Genomic DNA, 21,303 nt, shown 5'->3' on the forward strand with positions numbered 1-21,303 from the left:
TTTTTTATCATTTTATTTAATTTTATTCTCCATGCATTTCAGTTGGTGTCAATTATACGTGGGTTTTCGCTATTCGTGGAACGGGCCAGTCCCTAGACCCAATGAATGGCAGCAGTCGACTGGAGAGTAAATATAAAGGTTTTTAAATAGATGCATTGCTCCATCTTCTGATCAAATCAGTGATCGATTATCTTTTTTCTTTTTCTTTCAAATTCAATCCGTGATCGTGATCAGATGAAAAATCCTGAACGTGTAAAGTGCTGAAGTTTTTGTGCTAAAAGTGACTGATAATTCCCTCCACTTCTGACTAAGGCCACAGTTCCATATGAAGAAAACCAGCCTCTCTCTCTTATGCCCTTGTTTCTCAGTTTTCAACACATTATGCAATGACGATGACAATTCACATTCCAAAACCATCATGCCCCTCTCTGATGACGACGAGCCCGTGTGCCCCAAGTTTCAACCCAACATCTTTGACCCCTCCCGCTGTCATGACTGCCTGCGTCAAAGACACCTTCATCATGGGGCAGGGGACAACACCGAGACAGCCCCACAGCTGAAATACACTCTAGAAGCTGTCACCGAGGCCAAATGCGGGACGGGACCGGGCAATGGAAGTCTCTTAACGCCAATCCCCTCACAGGCAGAGGAAAAAGACACCAGCAGTAAGGTGAGAAAGACGAGATGGGCGCACAGGATGGTGCAGTATATTGCTGGGCTTCAGATGCTAAGAAGAGCAGTGAAGCAGGACCACGTGCAGAATGTGTGATGAGTGATGTTGGACCTTAGGATGAGAGGATGGAAATTGATAAGGTCAAAAGTCATCCCGGAGTATTGAGGTCAACTACTCTAAAAACAAAAATCTCAATATAACATTTTTGAAATGGGGGGAAAAAAATCTATATGATGAAACAACTTTCTCCAAGACCTCTTTCTTTACAGCAATATAACTACAATATTTACACAGTTATCTGGAATATGCGAGGATCATGTCCGCCATTCTACAGGCAGCTACAGTTACGTTACAATCAAATGAAAACAGGAGTTTGTGGTAAGAAAAATGTAAATAATTAATGATAAAGGCTTTACCCTGTGTCAAGTTACAGAGGTGTAACCCTAATCGAACAACAGACTGCACATGTGAGTGTGTCAGAGGTGAGAGAGTGTTGAAGGAGACAAGAGCCTGTCAGACAAATTTCATTATTGTTATGCATGTGAATTTGGATATCAAATTAGGCTGTCAATTAAGTGAACTTTACCTACTTCATTTGGAGAGAAACAAAGTGGTGGTGCCTCTTCCTTTCTGGGCCATCCCTGTTTGTGATTGGTCCTGTTGATCATCCTACCAGGAGGATTCGGACCGTTTGTCGGTGGTGAGCAGCTATTGCGACGTCACTCGAGGTTGTCCAGGTCATGCCGAGAGCTCTTTGCGTATTCTGAGCCCAGACTGTGAGCTGTATATCTGGGACGGAGACGACGACCATAGCACTGACAGGTAGGGATTCTAACTGGATTGCCAATTAATAATAATTATAACTTTGGAATTTTTTGTATACTATTAGGGTAAATGTTCAAGTTGTTCTTTCAATTTTATGATCATCTACTGTATAATAGTTACAATAATGCAAACAAATCATGTACACAGTAATTTGCAAAGGGAAAATAACTTTTTTTTCTTGTTTTCCCAACTTTTGCAGCATAATCTTGACTAAGATTTACATAATAGCACATTCTTCTTTTTAAATATTGAAATGAGAACTCAGATACTCTCCTCAGACAAATTAGCTAAATGTGTAATTCAATTCATTCTCATAGTTCCCATTAGAAGTGTTAAACTTGGAATATTTATTTACAAAATTAATTACCTAAAATTGCAACTGTTAGTATAAGGGGAGGTCACACAAAATTTGTACCTTGCTGCCATTGTTTATATGTGTGTTACCTGCTGTATTCTAATAAAAAGACAGTATAGAATAGCAATAATATAATGGTTTGGCTTCTACATGCTATCAGTGACAGACAGCTTTACTTACTATATTCCTGTAGTTTAATAAAAAAGTTTGCTTTGGAAGATTCTGCATCACCACTCTTGGCTTTTGATATCGAGCAAGGCACTATTTTCAAATGTTAAGTCCTGTTTTTTTGTTTTTTCGTTTAAGCAGTTCCCATCACCATGTTAGCCTCTTTATTTATTTTTTGCTTCGCTTGTCTTTGTTTTCATTTTCCACCTCTATTCTATGACATCGTCCAAACAGCTGCGTTGATCAGAGTGACTACCAGGAGCTCAGTGGCTCCGGCAGTGCAGAAGATGAATACCCGCCTCTGAGAATGACTCGACTTGACCCGTCACCACACAGAACGATCCCTCGGGCCTGGATGGATGAAGCTCACAGTAGAGATGGCTTCAGCAGGCGCTCAGGTCAGTCGTAAGCGTTCAGAGCTAGCAAGGCTAAGACGTACTATAGGTGACCAGATTTTCTAGATTAAAAACCGGGACATTACAATTGAGCTGAAAATCAAATATACAATCAATTCTTACCAGGAACTAATTGAAATCCTAGTCATTCTACTAACCAGTGCGTAGTTGTGTTATTACTTTAGCTAATGCTAAAAGCTATCTTGGGTGACAGTTCAACAGCGCTAAACAAGTAAATCCTTTCACCATTATCCAACCTTTTTTGCTCAGTCCAGTCACCTATTAGAAGCTGGCTGTTCCGTTTACCTTGCGAAAATATGCCGCCAGAAAATCTCAGCATGCGTTGAACTTGGAACTGACATGCAACCACAGCATTCGGACTATATTTCCCATGATTCTTAGACACAGAAGCAGAATGTAACACTAATTCCGGTATGATGAAAACAGGCCTGGTAGTGATTAGATGCGGATGAGGATGAGAATGCAAACGTGAATGTGAAAGTAAGTAGGAACAGTTAAAATCCTTTTTAATTGGTTTGTCGTATAAATTGCTCTTACATACACATAGCCAAAACAATTGGCTTGCTGACTGGACTAAAAAACAAACCAACAAAAAAAACTGGACACCTGGACGTGCCCTGCGGAAAAGTAGCACAAAAGAAAGGGGCTGGCAAAATTCCCTGGGACTCGGGTCACAAGACTGAAAACGAGACTGTCCCCACTGGTCACCTTCAGAAGCACTGACCTACAATTACAACCTAAATTCAAATGTATTCAATGAAATTATATTAATTTGTTCCCAACAGTCTCTTCATTTTATAGTGTTTCTCTTGACTGTACTGTTTCCAGTTTGTGTAACTGTTAAGATTGTTTTTTTGTCCTATCAGATTTGACCCTCAACACAGTACATTTTGTACAATAAATTGAATTTTTTTTTTTCAATCCCAGACAGTAAACTTTACACTTCGAAGAGTGTAAAATATAAAATGTAAAAAAAAAAAACTGTACATAAAATGTATTCAAGGGTTGATTGAGGAGCGATCTTCAGGTTAGGAGACGGCCAATCTAACTACTGAGCCATGCCGCTCCTTCTGTGTGTCAATATATTGCTGGTGTCAGGTGGAATCCTCGTACCTCCAAGACCGTTTTTGGTCTCCTTTTGGGCACACGAGCAATTTGTTAACAAAAAAGTATGTGCGGCACAGCTGAAGTGGTAGAGCGGCTGTCTCCCGTGCTCAAGAGTGTCGGATCGTTCCTCAACCCTTGAGTGATTTTCTTTCTTTCTTATAAAATATTTTACTCTCTTCCAAGTGTAAAGTTTACTTGGTTTAGAATGGGACAGATTAAAGCATTTTTGAGTCAAATTTACTCTAATCTTCCCTCGTCCTTACGAGTCTAGAGCACTGGCACTGTTGGGTTGATAATAGCCTTGTCATTTGAGTTTTTATTTGAAAATATCCAGTTCCATGTATGAACCTTCCGTCAACCAATGACTTACTGCGCCTGACTGTTCTACTGTATATCATATTACAACCAATGGTGTTCTTTACCTGGCAATTCTTGTGATGCCACCACCTGAGGTGTCTTAGAGCAATCATCAGTAACATAATATATGTTGTTCGGTTTGTGTCAGAAAACCTTGCTGCTCAGTATTTTGTCTTCTGCTACCACTCCTTCATTCTATTTTTGTCACATCATTTGACTTCACCTTTCCTCCAGGGTTTAAAGAAGAAAGAGAGAAGCGCGAGAGCGGCTACTTCTCTTTGGGAAGGGCAGCAGGTGCCCGTGCTCCCCGTGATAACAGCCCTCAAGTGCCATTTCGGCATTTTGAGAGAGGCCATCGAGTCTTTAGCAGTAAAACCATTGAAGCCAAAGACACCATCCCCTTCAGAAATCCCAATCTTGGTCTGGCCTCTGAGAGGCAGGTACCTGAAGTTCTGGATGAAGAGCTGCCTCTGGAATTCCCTCCTCCCGACCCCTATGACATTGCTGTTGAGGTTGAAGCACAGGTTGGCGCTCGTTCCCCGAGTCCAACTCCTTTTAAAATAGCTGAGTCTTTGGCCTCTGTGGAGCGAAAAGGTTTCATCAGTTCTTACGGTAGAGGAAACACTTCTTTCAGTTCTTCCTACCAACAATCCGGGCGCTTTGATTCTTCGAGGCAAGACTCAGCACTACAATCGCGCTCTTCCTCCCCGGCACGTGGAAACACTCGATTGAGGGGTAGAGACTTTCCTTCCCCTATCAGAGGGCATACCGTTGATGGTGGAGGGTGGTCTCAAGGGGTAGAGCCACGATTGAGAGGCTCCCTGCAAGGATCCAATGGCCGAAGTGCGGATTCTGGAACTTTGCCAAGAAACTTTAAATCTCTTGCTGGTTCAGTCAAGACCCAATCTAGTAGAGTCTCTGATTTTAAGAGTGCCTTACGAAAAACAGAAGTCAGTGGGTCCCTCAATGGTCGAGGTCTTGAAAGCAGGAACTCCTCTACTAGCAAAATGTCACTCCGCCAAACTGAAAATACTATCAGTTCATTACATAGACTCAACAATTATACAAACGCTCCATCTCATAGACCTTCTGAGAGTCGCCATGGAAGTCGTGGGTCTTCACCCACAAGAAGAACTTACACTTCATTGGACCAATCTGTCCTTCGTAAATCAGAATCAATTGCATCACTGGACGGAAGAAGTCACTATGGACGCTGCGGATCCCCAATAAGAGAAGGCTATGACATTGAAACTCAGGCTCACCTGCGGAATGGACTTAGTGGCCAACAAGATCATGAAAACCCAAGCACCTCCCCTACCAGATGTGGCTATGACACATCGATTCAGCCAAAACTTAACAAGACGGGAATCAATATTGACAGCCATTCTGAAAAAAGATCCTACAAATCTACTGGTCAGTACCCACTTCGCAAAACAGCCAGCAGTACTTCATTAAATGGTCATAAAAGTCGAAATTCCTCTCCTTCAAGGAGAAGTTATGAAACTCCAACTCAGTCTATACTGCGCAAATCCGAAGTTAAAAATCTTGACAGCCATAGCACTTCATCAAAGCAAAGCTACAGTGCCCCTCACCGAACCTCATTTTCCAAAAATACACTGAGCAGTTCTCTGAAGAAAAATAATAACAATAGCCGTAACTCTTCGCCGTCTAGAAGTACCACCAATGACCATCCAGGCTACTCTGTCCTCAGAAATGCCAGCAATGAAGTGGGCGGCCGTTCATTTCAGAGAAAAAACAATTACAGTGACTCAAAATCTGCCCCTGATCGCTCATCACGGTCATGGCGGGGATCGACACATTCCCTGCGTAGCTCCTCGCTATCCCGTGCTGCTTCTCCCACCATGCAGAATGCAAAAGTCAACAGAAAAGCTTCTGTCACCTTGCAAACTCAAAGAAGCCCTGGTGTTGCTAGATCTAGGGTCGGAAGACACGGTCTTGAAGAACGCTATACCTCCGCTGATGACAAAAGACTTGCTCGGAGGAGCCCTTCACCTGTATCTCAGATGAAAATACAAAGTCATACCTTATCGCAGAGCTCCATGGATTCTTCTGAGTCTGTGACATCTGCTGGAAGAAATAAGGAGGCTTATACCACAACGGCTGATTTGCCCAAGGTCAAAATGATCCATCAGAGGGATGAGCATGACCAGATGGAGAGACCTCAGAATCACCAGCGCTCGAGGAGACAGGAACTCTTCAAACCAGCCAGGTTAGACTTACTTTACAACAATAATGCCACTTCAATGAGAGATGTGCTCTGGGTGTATACTGGATTTGAAATCGTGATGGATTTGATGTTGTGATGCATCACAAGCACTCAGTTGTTACATCAGCTTCTTCTATGCATTTTATTGATCACATCTGACACCATTGTTCTGTTTCAGCCACTCCCTGAGCAAGCATCCCTCCAGAGAGTGGGAAGAAACGGGGGAAACTGACAGAGAATGGTACTATGGCGGAAGTGGTTACCTATCACGAGCTTACTCCTCCTCCTCACTGCAGGTAGGTTCAGAGATGTTAATAAAGTTATCTCATTGATTGGACTCTGTCTGTCGGTCTGTCTGTCTCTACGCTGGTTTAAATTCAACTCTTTGGGGAAGAATTTCTGTCTCATGCAAATGCTTTCGTTACCATGATGATACCATCGCGACATCAAAAGGGAAGCTGTGCGGGTTATCAGAAGCTAACGCGGGTAACTCTGTTAGCTATTGCGAATCTGTACTAGCCTGACAAAGCTTCATGTTCAACATAATAATGCTTGCTAAGGGATCGCCTTCATGGGCGGAGAAATTCTGCAGAGGGAGCCGTTTTTATGTAAATTAGCTCCACTGTTGCATGACAGGCAGTGAGGCCAAAGAACCTCTCACTCACAAATATATTTTCAGAAATAAGCAGGTAACAAAATATTTACTTGGTTGTTAAATTTCACTCTTGATGGGTGGGCAAGCAATTTGGAGACCTAACTGTTAGCATTCAAGCAATTAGAAGTAAAGTCCATATCACACTGAGGGGTGAACATTTGCAACACGAACGAATGCTAATTTCATGTCAGGGTTCATTCAAGGTTGTAACACGTTTTCTAAACAGTTTTAATGGTTCTCTACACAATCTTAATGGGATTTTTTGTCGCAAGGAAAATTTGAACATATTCACTTGTAATACAGGCCCAGATTTTCACAATGTCCCCTTGAAGAAAAATTGTTTTTCTTTAAATAATAAAATCAATATATAAACTTTTATAGACTTAAAAGTCTTTGTTTACAGTTGTGCTTGAATGTTTACATTACTTTGAGGTATGTAAGCTTAACAAGGATGAACACTTTTCTGTAACTCTTTCAGTTTCTCTGTATCGCTGTGAGGCTAAACGCATTCACTCCCGGCCAATTTCACTGAAGCAACCCCCTTCGCTCCCGGCTGTTTTACTGGATTTTGACTTATTTTGCAAGGTCCACAGAATTTTCTGTTCTATTGCTATAAAAACATGGACCCTACCAAAAGAAAGACTAGAGTCTCTACTTTCATCAGGAAAAAGTACATTCTTATTTGTTTCCGTTTGCAGCAATTAGCATTAGAATATAGCTAAGTTTAATCATTATTCAAAAACTTGTTGAAAACACTGGGAAAAAGAGCTTGTTGCAACATTGCCCTGGCTGATCTATTATACTCTGCTGCCACCTGCTGGACGTTTTTTGTAATAACTAGTATTGCTTTAAGCGACCTCTTCATGTCAGAAGCTGTATCAAAGCCTTCTGTATGCTCTAGCATAAAAAACATTAACATTACGTTTTTGGGAGTGCAGGACAAAGTATTAAAAAACTTATTTATACGTTTTTGCGTTTGAATGAGTTAAATGGACAAATGTCTGCTGTGAATTTTGCCATTCAACTCCTTGTTAGAGTACAGAAAGTTTGGCATTAGGTACTAAAAGACTGAACAGTTGTCACATTTATTCAGAAATTTGGAGAAAGTCAAATTAAATTTATTCGTGAAGGTTGTAGTTTTGGATTCATCCTGACATTTAACCAGAAATCTGAAAGCTTGTGAATAGTATACTGTATATAAATAAATATTGATGCTCTGCCGACTATTTTACTCCTTTTTAGAGGTCTTGCAGTCCCACAATAGATGAGGGTATTTCTTGGAAAGATCATCAACAGAGATCAGCACCAATGCAGGTATGTGACAGCCAGTACAAACAACTTTCCCTTTTTTTGAATTTTTGTTGATAAACCAAAACAATTTTGTTACATATACGGTAGATGCAACATAAACGGCTTCCCGATTAGTGTCATGAGCCCATGCTGCAGTATAAGACAGTCCACTCATTTACAGTAATAAACATATTTATGTTATTTAATTTCCAGACCAGATGACAGATCACCAATGTTCACAGATCATGTTTATGATTGTGCTTATTATTTGCGCATTGCAAATGAACCTTCCTTTTGTTACCGCACAGATATTTTGTAGACGCTACTGTAATCATCCCTAGGGGCATTTCTTCAGAATGAGCTTTGTCATTTGCCGGCTTGGGCAAGTGTTGAAATTCCTGGGCTGCACCAAGTGAAACCAACAGTGACAAAGCTGGGTGACCAGGATATATGTGGTACAGACCGTAGATATGTATACATAAACACCACCTTGGTACCAATTATACGTCTAAGTCACCATCATACTGGATGTGGAAAAGTGAAGTGGTTGGTTAATATGGCTCATTCATTTGCTGCTTGGAGATGTACAACCAACCAGCATTGTACTGTATATTCAAAACGTGATATCATGGGATTAATACTGAATAATGCCTTTTGATTTTATTTGCCCATTATACACATATTGCTCCAGGATGTTTTCTCTTCCGGTGCTAAAAATGGGCTTGGAGGTCTGAGAAAATGAGTTTGAAATACAGTATATTTAAATGCTGGAAATAAAATAAATGCTGAAAGGGCTTAACTTGGGATACACAGATTTTTGACAGGGGCTATAGCACCCCCCCAACTCCGGTGAAGGGCCGTTGTTGCGGTTATATCATTTTGAAAACTGAATTTGCTGCCTTTTTGGCTAATGGTGGCTTTGATTTGAACCATACCTCTCAGAACTGTGAGGTGGATAGGCTAACCAACCAATTAAATTAAATTGGTGGATAATTAAAATTTTCTGTGGCACACGCTCCCTCATGGCACGCAGTGTGCCACACTGATGAACTTATATGTGAATGGACTGGCAATCCCGCTTACTTGTCGTTGGGAGAAGTGAAGCCCCCTTACATTATCACTTACCAAGGCCGCCTAACTTAAATACATTGATTGTCTGCCTCTATGGCGAAAATACCACCGTGTATGGCACAAAGTTGTACCACTATGCGCTATATGTACATTTTATTGCTAAGAAAAATTACTTTAATTTTCTCTTATCAGGTATATCTGCAGGTGCTACTCAAACATTTCTCTGCATCATATTGTCGGAGCCATCAACAATCAAGTTCAAGTAAAGCCCCTCAGGAAAATATTAGCTGCGAAATGTAAACTCAATGTCTGTGAGTCACAATTCGCAATATTGAGATAAAATGGTCGATGCAAACAGTGAAGTTGGCTCTTTGTGAGGCTCTCATTACTCTATACAGGGGTCCTAGCATAAAACACGCACTCATAAGTGTTTTCAATGGAAAAATACAAGTTGTCAGTAAAAGTGGCAACGTAAGATGGCTGCCCCTGACTGTTGGCAATCCATAAATCCATGGCCACAGCACATTGGTTGGCAATTGCTGTCCTAAAACACTTAAATTATTAAATCAATTAAATTCAGTTAAATTAGAAACCTTGAGCAGACAAAAGACTAGTGGGGCAGCCAACTTCCTCGATTGGTTGTGTTGAAAGTGTGATAGAAAGGGGAGCAGTGAGACATTTCACCTGGGACAAGGAAGATTAAAAGTTACATAACTGCTCCTAGTGCATATCTACCAATTTGATTTGTGTGTAGAGGGTAATTGAAAGGCATGATTTACTCGTTACGTTTTTTAGGTTGTTGCTTAAAGAAGGTCAACAATGCATTGCAATTATTGTCGCGGGCAGATATGCCACATCAAATATGGCTGACGCGCAGGCGTATCTCAATAACGGAGCTTCGCCGTTTATTGAGGCGTTCGTGTCTATACCTTGACCGTTCTGGTGCTTCGCGCCACGAGCGGGAGCTACAGAGCTGTGTTTTCTTCAAAGAGTCGAGCGGAGCCTCCCAGGAAGTGAACCCTAAGTCAAAACTATAAGTGGTGTCGCTACAGCCCTTCTGCACGCTGCACATTTGGCTCATTTTTAGCCGCATTTTTTTATTTTATCAAACGTATCTGTTTTTAGCGGAGTTCGGAGTTGACTTCCTGCTTGTGAATGTCAACAGCTTCGCTTGATGGCACTGTGAATGGCGCGGTCTGATCCAACGTCGATTAACGATGGTGTTGTACAAGAAAGTTGTACTACGTTATTGACGGGTTGCTTTTAGTTAAGTCGAACGTGGAGTTCTGATAGAGAGAGGTACACGTGTTTTTTTTTGTTCATGAGTTAACGGTATTTTGCTTTTTTTCTTCGACCCCGTCCTATCTGGATCCTGTTATCATGACGGTAAGTCGGTCTTTTTCTCTTTTTTGTTTTTTCAAAGCAACGTCTTTCCTTTCTTCCTTCCTCTAAGATAGAATAAGCCTTTGCAAGTGAAACTTGGTGTTAAAATGCGGATTACACCCACCCTAAAATGTTAATAACTTTGCATTTGTATTTCCCGTTTACATGTTTTTACATGCTTACTTTTAATGAGCCGTCCTGGACAGCCTTCAAGGGTGTGTTTTCAGTTGGTAGTGCCATTTTAGGCTTCAAAACTGTTCAAACGGACACTAAATGTTGTTTTGTATGATTCCCAACTTGAATTTTCTGCATATCTGATGTCCGTCTAGGTATACTTTGATGTGTTGTTTATGTTTACAGTAAAAAATTTGTCATTTGCTTCGTGCTTTAGTGTACGTCAATGATTACAGCTACCAATGACACTGGCGCATTGACAGCGACAATACCAATGTAATTATACATTATATAAATGCAAGATACAGTACAAACTAGCAAAAAAAACAAATTGCCCCCACTTTTGTGTGGGAAATCACAACCATACTGTAGTTTCTTATGAAGGACCTACAGCAACAACAAAAAACGAATTGCACGTGGGTGTGGAACTGAGGGCAAATGGGCCCCAAGCCTTCCACCTCAATTCGACACATTCGTTATTAAAATATATTGATTGTAAATATCTGTCAGCGCTCATGCCGAAAGTTAGCTTGGATAGGCGCCAGCCCAACCACAAGCTTTATGTGGACAAGTGCTCGAGAGTGAATGGATAATTTGATACAAATCTAAAAAATAATATCAATACAGCGGAACCTTAAACCACTTGAGTGAATTTGTCACACCCACCAAAGTGGGGTGAAATTTGTTCTCCGCATTTGACCCATATCCCTTAAGGGAGCGGTGAGCAGCAGCAGGGGCCGTGCTCGGGAATCATTTAGTGAACTAAAGGCGAAACACAAGCTTTTCTGAGATGCCGGTGAAATGCCTATTTGCTCTAAACTTACTTTTCCCATAGGAAGTATGAATAATCCATTTATCCGTCAATAGTATTGCTTTCATAAAATCTTTGATCAACTGTAAAGTTTTAAATAACAGAACAATAACAACATACCTGTATTTGCTCAGGGGGAAAACAGATGTTTTTATTAAGTATTGGTTTTAATAAGGCGAGAGACATTCTCTGAGCCGGGCAGTTAATAAAAACCTAATCGTAATTTTGATTTTTGCTTCTTACGATTATAAAATTATATAATTGACAAAAAACAAATAATTTGCAGAACGGCGCGGTTTGTGATTGCTAAGTTTTGAAATAAGTGACAATTATTTATTAATTGTAATTTCAATACCAATTAAAATAATTGTGATTCTCTTAAGTCATAAATACTATAAAACACGTGAAGTACTGATAGTAATGCCCCTGACTGGAGAATTGTTCTTTTTAACTTTGTTGCGCAGCACTAGACAATTGACCATGTTACAAACGTATAAAAAGTCTACACACCCCTGTTCCAGTGCTAGGATTTTGTTATAAATAATGAGACCAAAATAAATTACTTCAAAACGCTTTTCACCACTAAAACCAGTACAATCCCAATTGCTTTTTTTTCTTCCTTTGAATCTTTGAAAAAGGGTGCAAGTAAAAAATAAACAAAAATAAACAGACAATGTGGCGCACAAGTGTATACATACTTATAGGGGCTGATGTGACTGTGTTTAGAATTAACCATCATATTCACACTCGTTAAATTGAAATCAGAACACCCCTGCCACCATTTACCACCATTGCCACTTATTAATCTCAAACTTTTGATGTTCTTGTACACTGGTTAGGGATGTAACGATATCCAAACATTACGATGCAATAATATCACGATATGACCCTCACAATACAATCATTATCACAAGGAGGAAGTTGGCGATATAAGAAAAAGTCACGATACTGTGTAAAAACTCACAATTTTGCCCCCCCAATGTATTTGTTGGTATGGCTGATTTACATGAGAAATAACCGCCACAGTGGCCAAAACATTCCTAATTAAAATTAAGCTGCACTAATAAACTAACCACCAGAGGTTGCTATAACTACACAAATGGAATACAACCTCACTTTTTTAACAGGTGTGCTGTTTTTAATATCAATGACATGACGACGACGACGATATTGTGGCAATTTTAATATCGTTATATCACGATATTGTAATTATTGTTACATCCCTAACACTGGTTCTCAGCCCCGGTCCTCAAGTACCGCTATCCGGCCTGTTTTCCATGTCTCCCCAGCCAACACGGCTGAGGATTGTTATCAGGCTTCATGCAGAGCTTGCTGAGTAGCTGATCATTTGAAACACCTTTGTTGCTTTTGGGAGACACGGAAAACAGGCTGGATTAGGGGTACTCGAGGACCGCCGTTGAGAACCACTGTTTTAGTAGACCTTTCCTGACATTGTTTTTGCTCCTTAGCAAAAGCGTTTTGCTGCTATTTGGAACTGTTTATTACAGGGGTGGGCAAACTCGGTCCTTGAGGGCCGGAGTCCTGCAGGTTTTGGATGTTTCCCTTCTCCAACACAGCTGATATATGATCAGCTCATCCGCAACCTCTGCATAAGCCTGACAACAATAATTAATAATTAATTATTTAATAATTAATTCCAACTTTTCTAGCCTAGCATTTGAGTAGGGTGTGTATATTGTATATTTGCACTGCAAATGTGTTGACAAGAAATTACCATAAAATTGTATTTACTAAAACTGGATTGCGTTATATATTATTAGTACAGCCCCCCCCCCCCAACACAAAACAAAAAAAGCATTTATACATGCATGATTCCTAAAATTGAATGGCAAAAAAGTTACGTCTTGCCTCTGGTTTAATACGTTTTGCCCACCATGGATTTAATCATTGGCAGTATTTGATTTGCACTACTTGACATTTTTTAAATATTTAATCTGTTTTAAGTATTAATCACCTTGGCAGGAGGATCCATGTTGCATTCTTTGAGTAATAGACAGTTTTCCGATGGGATAAATATCTATATATAGGCCTTCTTTCTCCATAATGTAACAATTGTGTATTCTTGGTGAAGGTAACTGACATTGATCTGTGATTCTCTGCCCCACAGCCTGACCTCCTAAACTTTAAGAAGGGATGGATGTCAAAACTGGATGATTGTGGAGAGGTAAAATACCACAAAAGATGTACTTTATTCTTCTGCAACTCTTGAGAAATGTAGTATTAAGGCTAGTAGTATCCCATTCACTTCACTAATCTGCTGTACACTAAAGCCATATTCCCACTAAGTAGTACACTTCACTTTGGGTAGATGGGTACAGTCTTTCTGAGATGGGTTTAAACAAAAGTATCATTAATTTATTTAAAATTACCATAATTCTCCAATTATTGAATCAAATCGATTTGAAATGTATTGCATATATTTTTGTATTTTACAATGTATTTTATTGTAACCCAGTATTTAATGGAAGAAATGGATGCAAAACAAACAAATGTTTTTGAGGAAATGCTTGGTAGGTGGGATTAATTAGTTGGTTGTGTGTGGTCCATGGGCCATACTTTATCTAGTGTTGCCTGAATGGCAATAACTCCGCCATGAAATTAGTGACTTGCTAACAGCACAACACATGGCCTGCAAATGAAGTCAGTGAAAAAGAGGAACAAAACACAATACAGTGCTTGATTGACAAGAAGTAAATGACTAATTGCATTGTAACGGGCGGGTTGGTTTGTGTTTTGTTTTTTTCCGTTTGCGCAATCCCACTTCACCTTCTGTTTTTAAGCTGATCTTATCTGCAATATTGCAATGTTGTTGTCTGACATTTGATATCTTCCACATGTATATTAAGTGGAAGAAGCACTGGTTTGTTTTGACTGATGCTGGACTCAAGTACTACAGAGACTCCAGTGCAGAGGAGGCAAGTTTAGTAGAACGACACCATTCATTACAAAAATTAAAAACAAATTGAAAAATTAACTGAAGGCATCTTGTGTGCTCTGGACAGAAAGATGACTTGGATGGTGAAATTGATCTGAAATCCTGCGTCAAGGTTTCTGAGTTTGATGTGGAGAAGAACTATGGCTTTCAGATTCAGGTGACTATTTGATCAAATATGGACTGTTTTCGTTTTTGGCCACATCTTTTTATCTTAGAGCATTTTCATCTGTTGTCCACCAGACACGGGAGGCCATGTTCACTCTTTCTGCCATGACAGCAGGAATCAGGAGGAACTGGATTGAGGTTTTAAAGAAATGCATCAGGCCCAGTACCTCACCAGACATCACACAGTAATTTCTGCATTGTTATTAATAGAAATTCAAGTTTTTAAAGGGTAGATTCAGATTGTATCTTTTACTATAGCTAATTAACAAAATGATGCTAATTGATGTTCAGAGATGACACTGTTATAAAAATGATCCTGATTATAGTGACCAAAATTATTACGGCCATTATCACAACATTACTAGCATGAATACGAACAACAAATAAAGTTGAAAGAGTTTTATTCTGAATAGAAAAAAATATTGAACCATTTTTGTTACCTTGAATTTGATACATTTTTTGTTTCAAATCTTCTCCAGACTGCCTGATAGCAGTAGTGACAAAGAAAACACCCACTTACGCCTTCAATTGCCTTCCCGGCGACCGCCATCGCGGCACGCTGACGTTTCCGTGGAAGTTCCTCCCTCGCAGCGCAAGTTTGACTACGTTGAGCTGTCCCCCATGCCTGCTTCGTCCAGCCATGTGCGGGCCAATCAGAGAGAGATCGGTGCGGAAGACAAGACACGGGACTCCACGAGCAGCCAGTGGGAGGCTGTGCTGTCTCGGAAGGGCACCGCCGGAGGAGTCAATCAGAAGCTACGCACGGAGGAGGAGATTGAGAGAAAGTGGGCGGAGTTTGAACGTATGCCTTTAAAGGAGAAACCACCAGTGGGGTCACGGCCTTCCAGCCAGTCAGCCAATGAGGCGCTGCAGAGGGAGGTAGTGTGTGGAGAGGTTTTCAAAATTTGCAAACAAGATAAATATGCAAATTAATGCTTCATCCTTTTTCGATGAAGTATTTTCCCCTTTCAGCCTTTTAATGCTTCAAATGATCACTGCCCCTCTGGCTTGCGTTTGCTTCAGCAGTTGTCCCATAAGATCAACATTTCTAGATAGAAATGCTTGAAGAATGCTGCTGAATCTGCTGCTTGCTTGCTGTGCATCTGTGTGCTTTCTTTGGCACGATTGTATTCACATTTACTGATATTTTTACACTTGTGGGATCTAAAAAGATCCTTGCAACCTAAAATGTCAGTCAATGTTTAGAATGAGTTAACTTTCAGTGTGCTTTACCTCTGTTTTCGTCTCTCTTCAGGTGGCGTCACTGAGGCATCAGCTTGAACAACTACAACGGGGGGGAGGAAGAGGAGGGGGTGGAGGGGTGCAGGGTGGCTGCGGTCCCGACGGTCCATGCGGCCGCAGCCTGACCGCCATGGACCACGCTCATCGGCAAGCGATGGCGGAGCTGCAGAGGCAGCACGACCGCCAGATGACAGAGATGGAAACGGAGAAAAACAGGCTGCTGCTGGAGGAGATTCAAGATACGTCACGAGGTCAGCTTGACTACATTTTCGTGGTGTATAATTTAAAAAAGGGATGACTAGTACTGAAACATTTAAAGTGGCAAATTCCTAATGGTTTTTCTTTATTCATACAAATGCACTGAAAGGAAAAGGGATGTGTGACTTTGCTGTTGTATTTCCCCAGCCACACAATCTGAAAAATCGGGTTCTCACACTTTCTCGATCCAGGGACTCATTACAAAGGATCTATTGTTCCCAAGACCCCCTCATTCATGACTTGTTTAATAGAAAGGAACTTAACCTCCCCAAAAAAGTAAATGTACATCCATCGGTGCTAGCTGATGTGCACTGCTTGCGCTAACAACTTGGTTGCAGAAAGAGATGAGTTTGTTTACAAAAGTAGTGTTGCCAACCTGCAAACTTTTTGACCACTCTTGTGATGATTTTCTTTCTCAAGACAGACTAGACAGTTTAATTGCCGTAAGGAAAAAAAAAACATTCTCACGTGATTTTTTTTATTTGAAAAAAAAAGGGGGTCATTGGGAAGGCAGTCACAGTCAACATTGCTAATTAGGGCTGGCTTTTAAAAAATCGAATAATCAATATCAAATTGATTTTCCTTTTCGAGCCTGATATCAATTTATAAGACCGTGAATTGATTATTTCAATATCTTTTTCCTATACATTCATAAGAAAATAGATATATATATATTTTTTGTGTATTGTACTGTGTTCTTGAAATGTTCTATTATTTTACTATTATTATTTATTATCATTATTTATTATTACGTATTTTCTTACATTTATGAATTCAGAATATTTTTAATTTATATATAAAATTATGAAAATATTTTCCTTTCATCCTTTCTGATGTGATTATAACACATGTTACTTTCATTAATAAACTAAATCATTTAACCAATTACTGCAGCTCCTCCAAATTTAATTTGGTATTTAATATTTGTTTTTTTTATCATGTCCTTGATATTTATGAAGAATTCATGTTCCATAATTAATCAATATCGGACTGAATCGATTGCCCTACTGCCCCTGTCATATTCATGAGACACAGCAATCGTTTGAGAGATTATAGGGAAGTAAAGAGTAATTGGTTCAGTGTTTGTTTTATAGGCGTGCCACTTATATACAGTAACATAATAATGTTTTGCTAGTTTTTTTGGGGGGGATCCCAAGCTTCGGCCAGGGACCCAGTTAGAGAATCACTGCACATAAACAACCCTACCGCCGCAAACACACTTTATTTGGAAGAAGACGTGATGATGCCTCTTGGTTCTGAACATCATGCTTTTGTTTCAGTAATGGAGGCAGTCAAGAAGAAGCACAAAGAGGAGCTGGAGAGAGAGGTGAAAAGACTAAGCAGTGGATCGCTTGATCCGCAGACCTTGCGCATCCAACAACAGTAAGACACATTTTGTCCGTGTAGTAGCGATCAAGATAACATTTTTATTTCCTTAAAATTCAAATTAATTGTACAATTTGATTTGTCATTCATTAAAAGTGTAGTGTAATTTTTCATTTCAGTCATTTTCCCCCCGCTTTTTGTTGCTTCTCTTCATCTGAATTTACTGCAATGCACTTAGGTACATACATTTCTGCGCGTTATTATTTGTATGCAGGGCTGAGAGTCAGGCCTTGCAGAGAGAACTAGGCGGACTATCCGAGCGCTACTCACAAAAGTGTCTGGAGCTGAACCGAGCGGAACAGAACAATGCTGACAGGGAGCGGGAACTCAGTCGAAAGGAGAGAGACCTTGAGCAGCTCAAGAAAGAAAACCAAGTAAGTTTGGGTTGTTGTTTTTTTTAACTAAAAAATATGTATTTAGTTGCACAGTTCTTTAATGAAAACCCAAACCCAACCTATTACTCCTGTCTACTTTTAAGGTGCCCTTGAGCAAATGTGTTCCATTACTTTTTGTCACTGAAAAAGTGGGGGGCACATATACATGCAGCCTGTTGTAACCCTCCACCGATGACTTGACTCGGATGTAGCTATCCTCAACTTAATAAAGCGGAAAGTTTGCAGTTAAATCACATCTTGGACATTTCATTTCAAATCAGTAGTGGTTGTGTTCAGAGCCTACAAGATGACAATTGTATTGATGTCCCAATATTTATGGACCTGACTATATGTGTTATACAAAATGTGCTGTTAAACAGAAACTTGTATCACAGCAGACAAGTATTCATACACGTTTCATTTTTGTTCGACAGTAATAAAGGAAAAAGTGTCGTATGGAAATTAATTGTGAGAAATATTTCTTCCAGAACTTAAAGGACCGTTTGGCAGAGGAGATCAACCACATACGATGTAACAACTCAGATCTGGGTTCAAAAGACAACAAAAAAGGGACGTCTTGTGAACTGGAGGTGAAGATCCTGTTATTTTAACCTCAACACTGAAAGCAAATAAGGAAGTCCTATCTTATGCAAAGGCAGTATTTGTTTATTTGCACCACGAGTTAAGCGGTTATGAGGTGGCGACACTACTTCGCTCTTTTGTAAGCGGATTGTTGTAAACCGCGAGAAAGTTGGTGAAAGTGCGACGCTTCTCACTCTCACCCTCATTCACTGCTGTAAAATATTTTTATAATCTATTTATATGCCCCAAAGCCAGCATTGGCTGAATAACCTAGCATCTAAAACCATCATTTGTGCCATCATTGTTTCATGTATGTCATGACTTTATAGCAGGGAATGAGAACCGCACTCTTGTTTTCTCTTGCAGGTACTTCTCAGGCTAAAAGAAAAAGAGATTGAGTATTTACGTAAGGAGATCAGCTGTCTAAGGAATGAACTGCAGTTCCTTAACACGGTACTGTATTTGTGTGATAACTTCAAATTAGTTAAGCAGGCACTATAATACTATGTATCATGCACTGTGTGTTCATACTGTTGGATGAAAGATTTGTTTGAAGTTTTTCCACTTTCCATGCCCGTATTGTGTGAACCCTGCACTATATTAAAATGATTTTGGGCTTGGGAATGTTTATCCTTAGCTCGTTTGTGACGTGTATTAAGCGCTTAAAGGCAGTGTAGCTAATTCTAAACATTCAGGGCTTATGTCTAATGTCTGTTCTAATTAATTAAACCCTTAGTGTGAAGAAAACAAAGCCTATGATGTATAAACCCCTTTAGGAACATTGTATAAAAAAAAACTCAGTAAAAACGGAATGCAATGATTTGCATTTTTTTTTTTCAACCTTATGTCAATTATTAAATACACAGCAAATATCAGATTTGTAATGTACAAGCTGATGAAAGTTACTGCTGGGTGAATTTTTAATGCCGAACCACGAAAATGTATTTTAACACGTCCACCATTCACACTAGGAGAAACGTCTGGCTGGTGAGAGATATGCAGAGGTCAATGAGGAGCTGAGTGGGATCAAAGGTCGCAGCGAGCGGGAGATCCAGAGTCTAAAGGAGCACTTGAGGCTGGCCATGGCTGCACTTCAGGAGGGCCAAAGGCTCGGGAACAGCGTGGACCACTGACAATCTGCTGAGAATCCCAGGTAAAAGGTTTGAATTTATGCTTCCTATATGCTAGGAGACGACAACAGTTGGGTCATTACAGAATTGAAGGACTAACAGTTTTCCAAGATTTTAAGTTAGAATTTTTTATGTATTTAAGAAAAAAATAGATATTTGTCATATACATTTTGCCGATAGAGATAATCAAGTTCTTAAAAAAAACACATTTAATAATATTGATGAATTCTTTACAACTAGATGAAGTACAATTTCAAGTTAAAATGAATTTGATGTCTTTAATATGTGAATTGAGATTCAATGCTCATGTTAAATGTTGCTCAAGAGTGGTCAAGCTCATGTGAGTTGCAGCCAGGGGCTTGGTTTGAGTGACACACTCCATTTCGGGTAAAAACACTGACAACAAATATTAGCTTGCTGGTGTCATTTCTGCTGAGTCATGCATCTGGTTTTTTTCTCTCTTTTGATTGCGAAAAATATGTCTGACAATAACAAGAGGCAGTTATGTAGTAAGTTGGTCATCAAAAGGGAGAGACTGTATAAAAAAACAAAACCATTTGGTCCTAAAATATTTATGAAGCTACAGTTACATTTTGTCTCAGGGCAACTAGAATTTTCACAAGTACATGTTTCTGTAATTTCACAAAAGTGCATGGATTATTTGAAAATGTATTGGGGCGTGACAGAAAATGTCTTCCAATTCTGTAATAATGAGTTATTAAAGGATATATAAAATGTTGACGTGTGATTGTTGTGTTTGCTGTATTGCAGGTGTCTGCTTCAATGTGACTGAATGTACACAAGATACTGAAAAGTAGAGAAAATGGTCGAACTTTCATGGGGACCACAAACGTGCCTTTTGTTTCAATCATTCCGCCAATCAGCAGTACAGTCAAGCTGCAAACTGGCTTTATTACACTGGACCACTTGTGATATATAAACTGCACTTTTCCATTCTTAGTGAAGCTTCTGCCTCTAGGGAGTGCAAGCATGTATGAGCGTGCATTTTGTCCTAAAACTGGAATATTTGTCAACCATTAGTGTTATAGTTTCAGGTAATTGTCTATCAGCTTTTTACTATGTATGAACCAATAGATTCTTTATGTGTCTGTTTGAGGCCGCAGAATGACACAGAGCTACTGTCATCTCCGTTTTTTTGTTTCTTTTTTAAATCTGTACATCTTTTTAAAATATGCTTTAAAATTGGAGCTTATTTTTGTTGTATTGTTATTAACAGGAAACTTGAGGTGTTTTTTTTTGTGGTGGTCTTTGGTTTTGATAAAGATGTTGAAAATAACTGGGATCAATACAACAAAGCCACCCACATTATCATTACTGTTAGGCTGATTCGACATGAATCTGAAATTGCCTCCAACCAAATTCAGCCCCAAATATCTTTGCTTGGTAAAACTCAATACTTGTTGCCACATAACCCCAGCGTCTTTCCCCTCAGTCCTCATCATTACTGGCCTAAAACAATTGGCAGGTGTTGCATTAATGAGCCAAATTGTTGACAAAATGTTGTGATAAAATGACTTATCTACCTTTTAGAAAATATATATTTAATATACTGTATTTCTGGTATTTTGCAATCAATAAAAAGAGAAGCTCATGCATTTGTGTCTGAATTATATGCACTGTAATTACAAGCGTGTCTACAAATTAAAATATATTAAATAGTTTTACCCACATGCCCAC

The 21,303-nt window shown here is 39.6% G+C and overlaps 1 protein-coding gene across 1 annotated transcript; it reads left to right on the forward strand.

Moving 5' to 3' along the window:
* Nucleotides 1-418: 418 nt before the first annotated feature.
* Nucleotides 419-21,221, forward strand: triobpb (TRIO and F-actin binding protein b). Its single transcript, XM_086066875.1, has 18 exons — nucleotides 419-670; nucleotides 1,350-1,495; nucleotides 2,256-2,419; nucleotides 4,136-6,131; nucleotides 6,307-6,438; nucleotides 8,028-8,097; nucleotides 13,641-13,697; nucleotides 14,380-14,448; nucleotides 14,536-14,625; nucleotides 14,709-14,818; nucleotides 15,113-15,512; nucleotides 15,889-16,126; nucleotides 17,414-17,516; nucleotides 17,734-17,893; nucleotides 18,382-18,483; nucleotides 18,842-18,928; nucleotides 19,447-19,628; nucleotides 20,377-21,221. The coding sequence occupies exons 1-17, from the start codon at nucleotides 419-421 to the stop codon at nucleotides 19,606-19,608; spliced, it is 4,338 nt and encodes a 1,445-aa protein (XP_085923001.1). The 3' UTR covers nucleotides 19,609-19,628; nucleotides 20,377-21,221.
* Nucleotides 21,222-21,303: the final 82 nt, after the last annotated feature.

This window comes from Leptonotus elevatus, chromosome 1, assembly GCF_054856555.1.
Source record: "Leptonotus elevatus isolate MCC_2025b chromosome 1, RoL_Lele_1.0, whole genome shotgun sequence".
Taxonomy (NCBI): domain Eukaryota; kingdom Metazoa; phylum Chordata; class Actinopteri; order Syngnathiformes; family Syngnathidae; genus Leptonotus; species Leptonotus elevatus.

Excerpts from the sequence above, each read along its gene's own strand:
- triobpb (XM_086066875.1), top strand. The coding sequence starts at position 419 with ATGCCCCTCTCTGATGACGACGAGCCCGTGTGCCCCAAGTTTCAACCC. Across the intron at positions 14,449-14,535 it reads GAGACTCCAGTGCAGAGGAG|AAAGATGACTTGGATGGTGA; the intron begins GCAAGTTTAGTA and ends TGCTCTGGACAG. Across the intron at positions 18,484-18,841 it reads GGACGTCTTGTGAACTGGAG|GTACTTCTCAGGCTAAAAGA; the intron begins GTGAAGATCCTG and ends TTTCTCTTGCAG.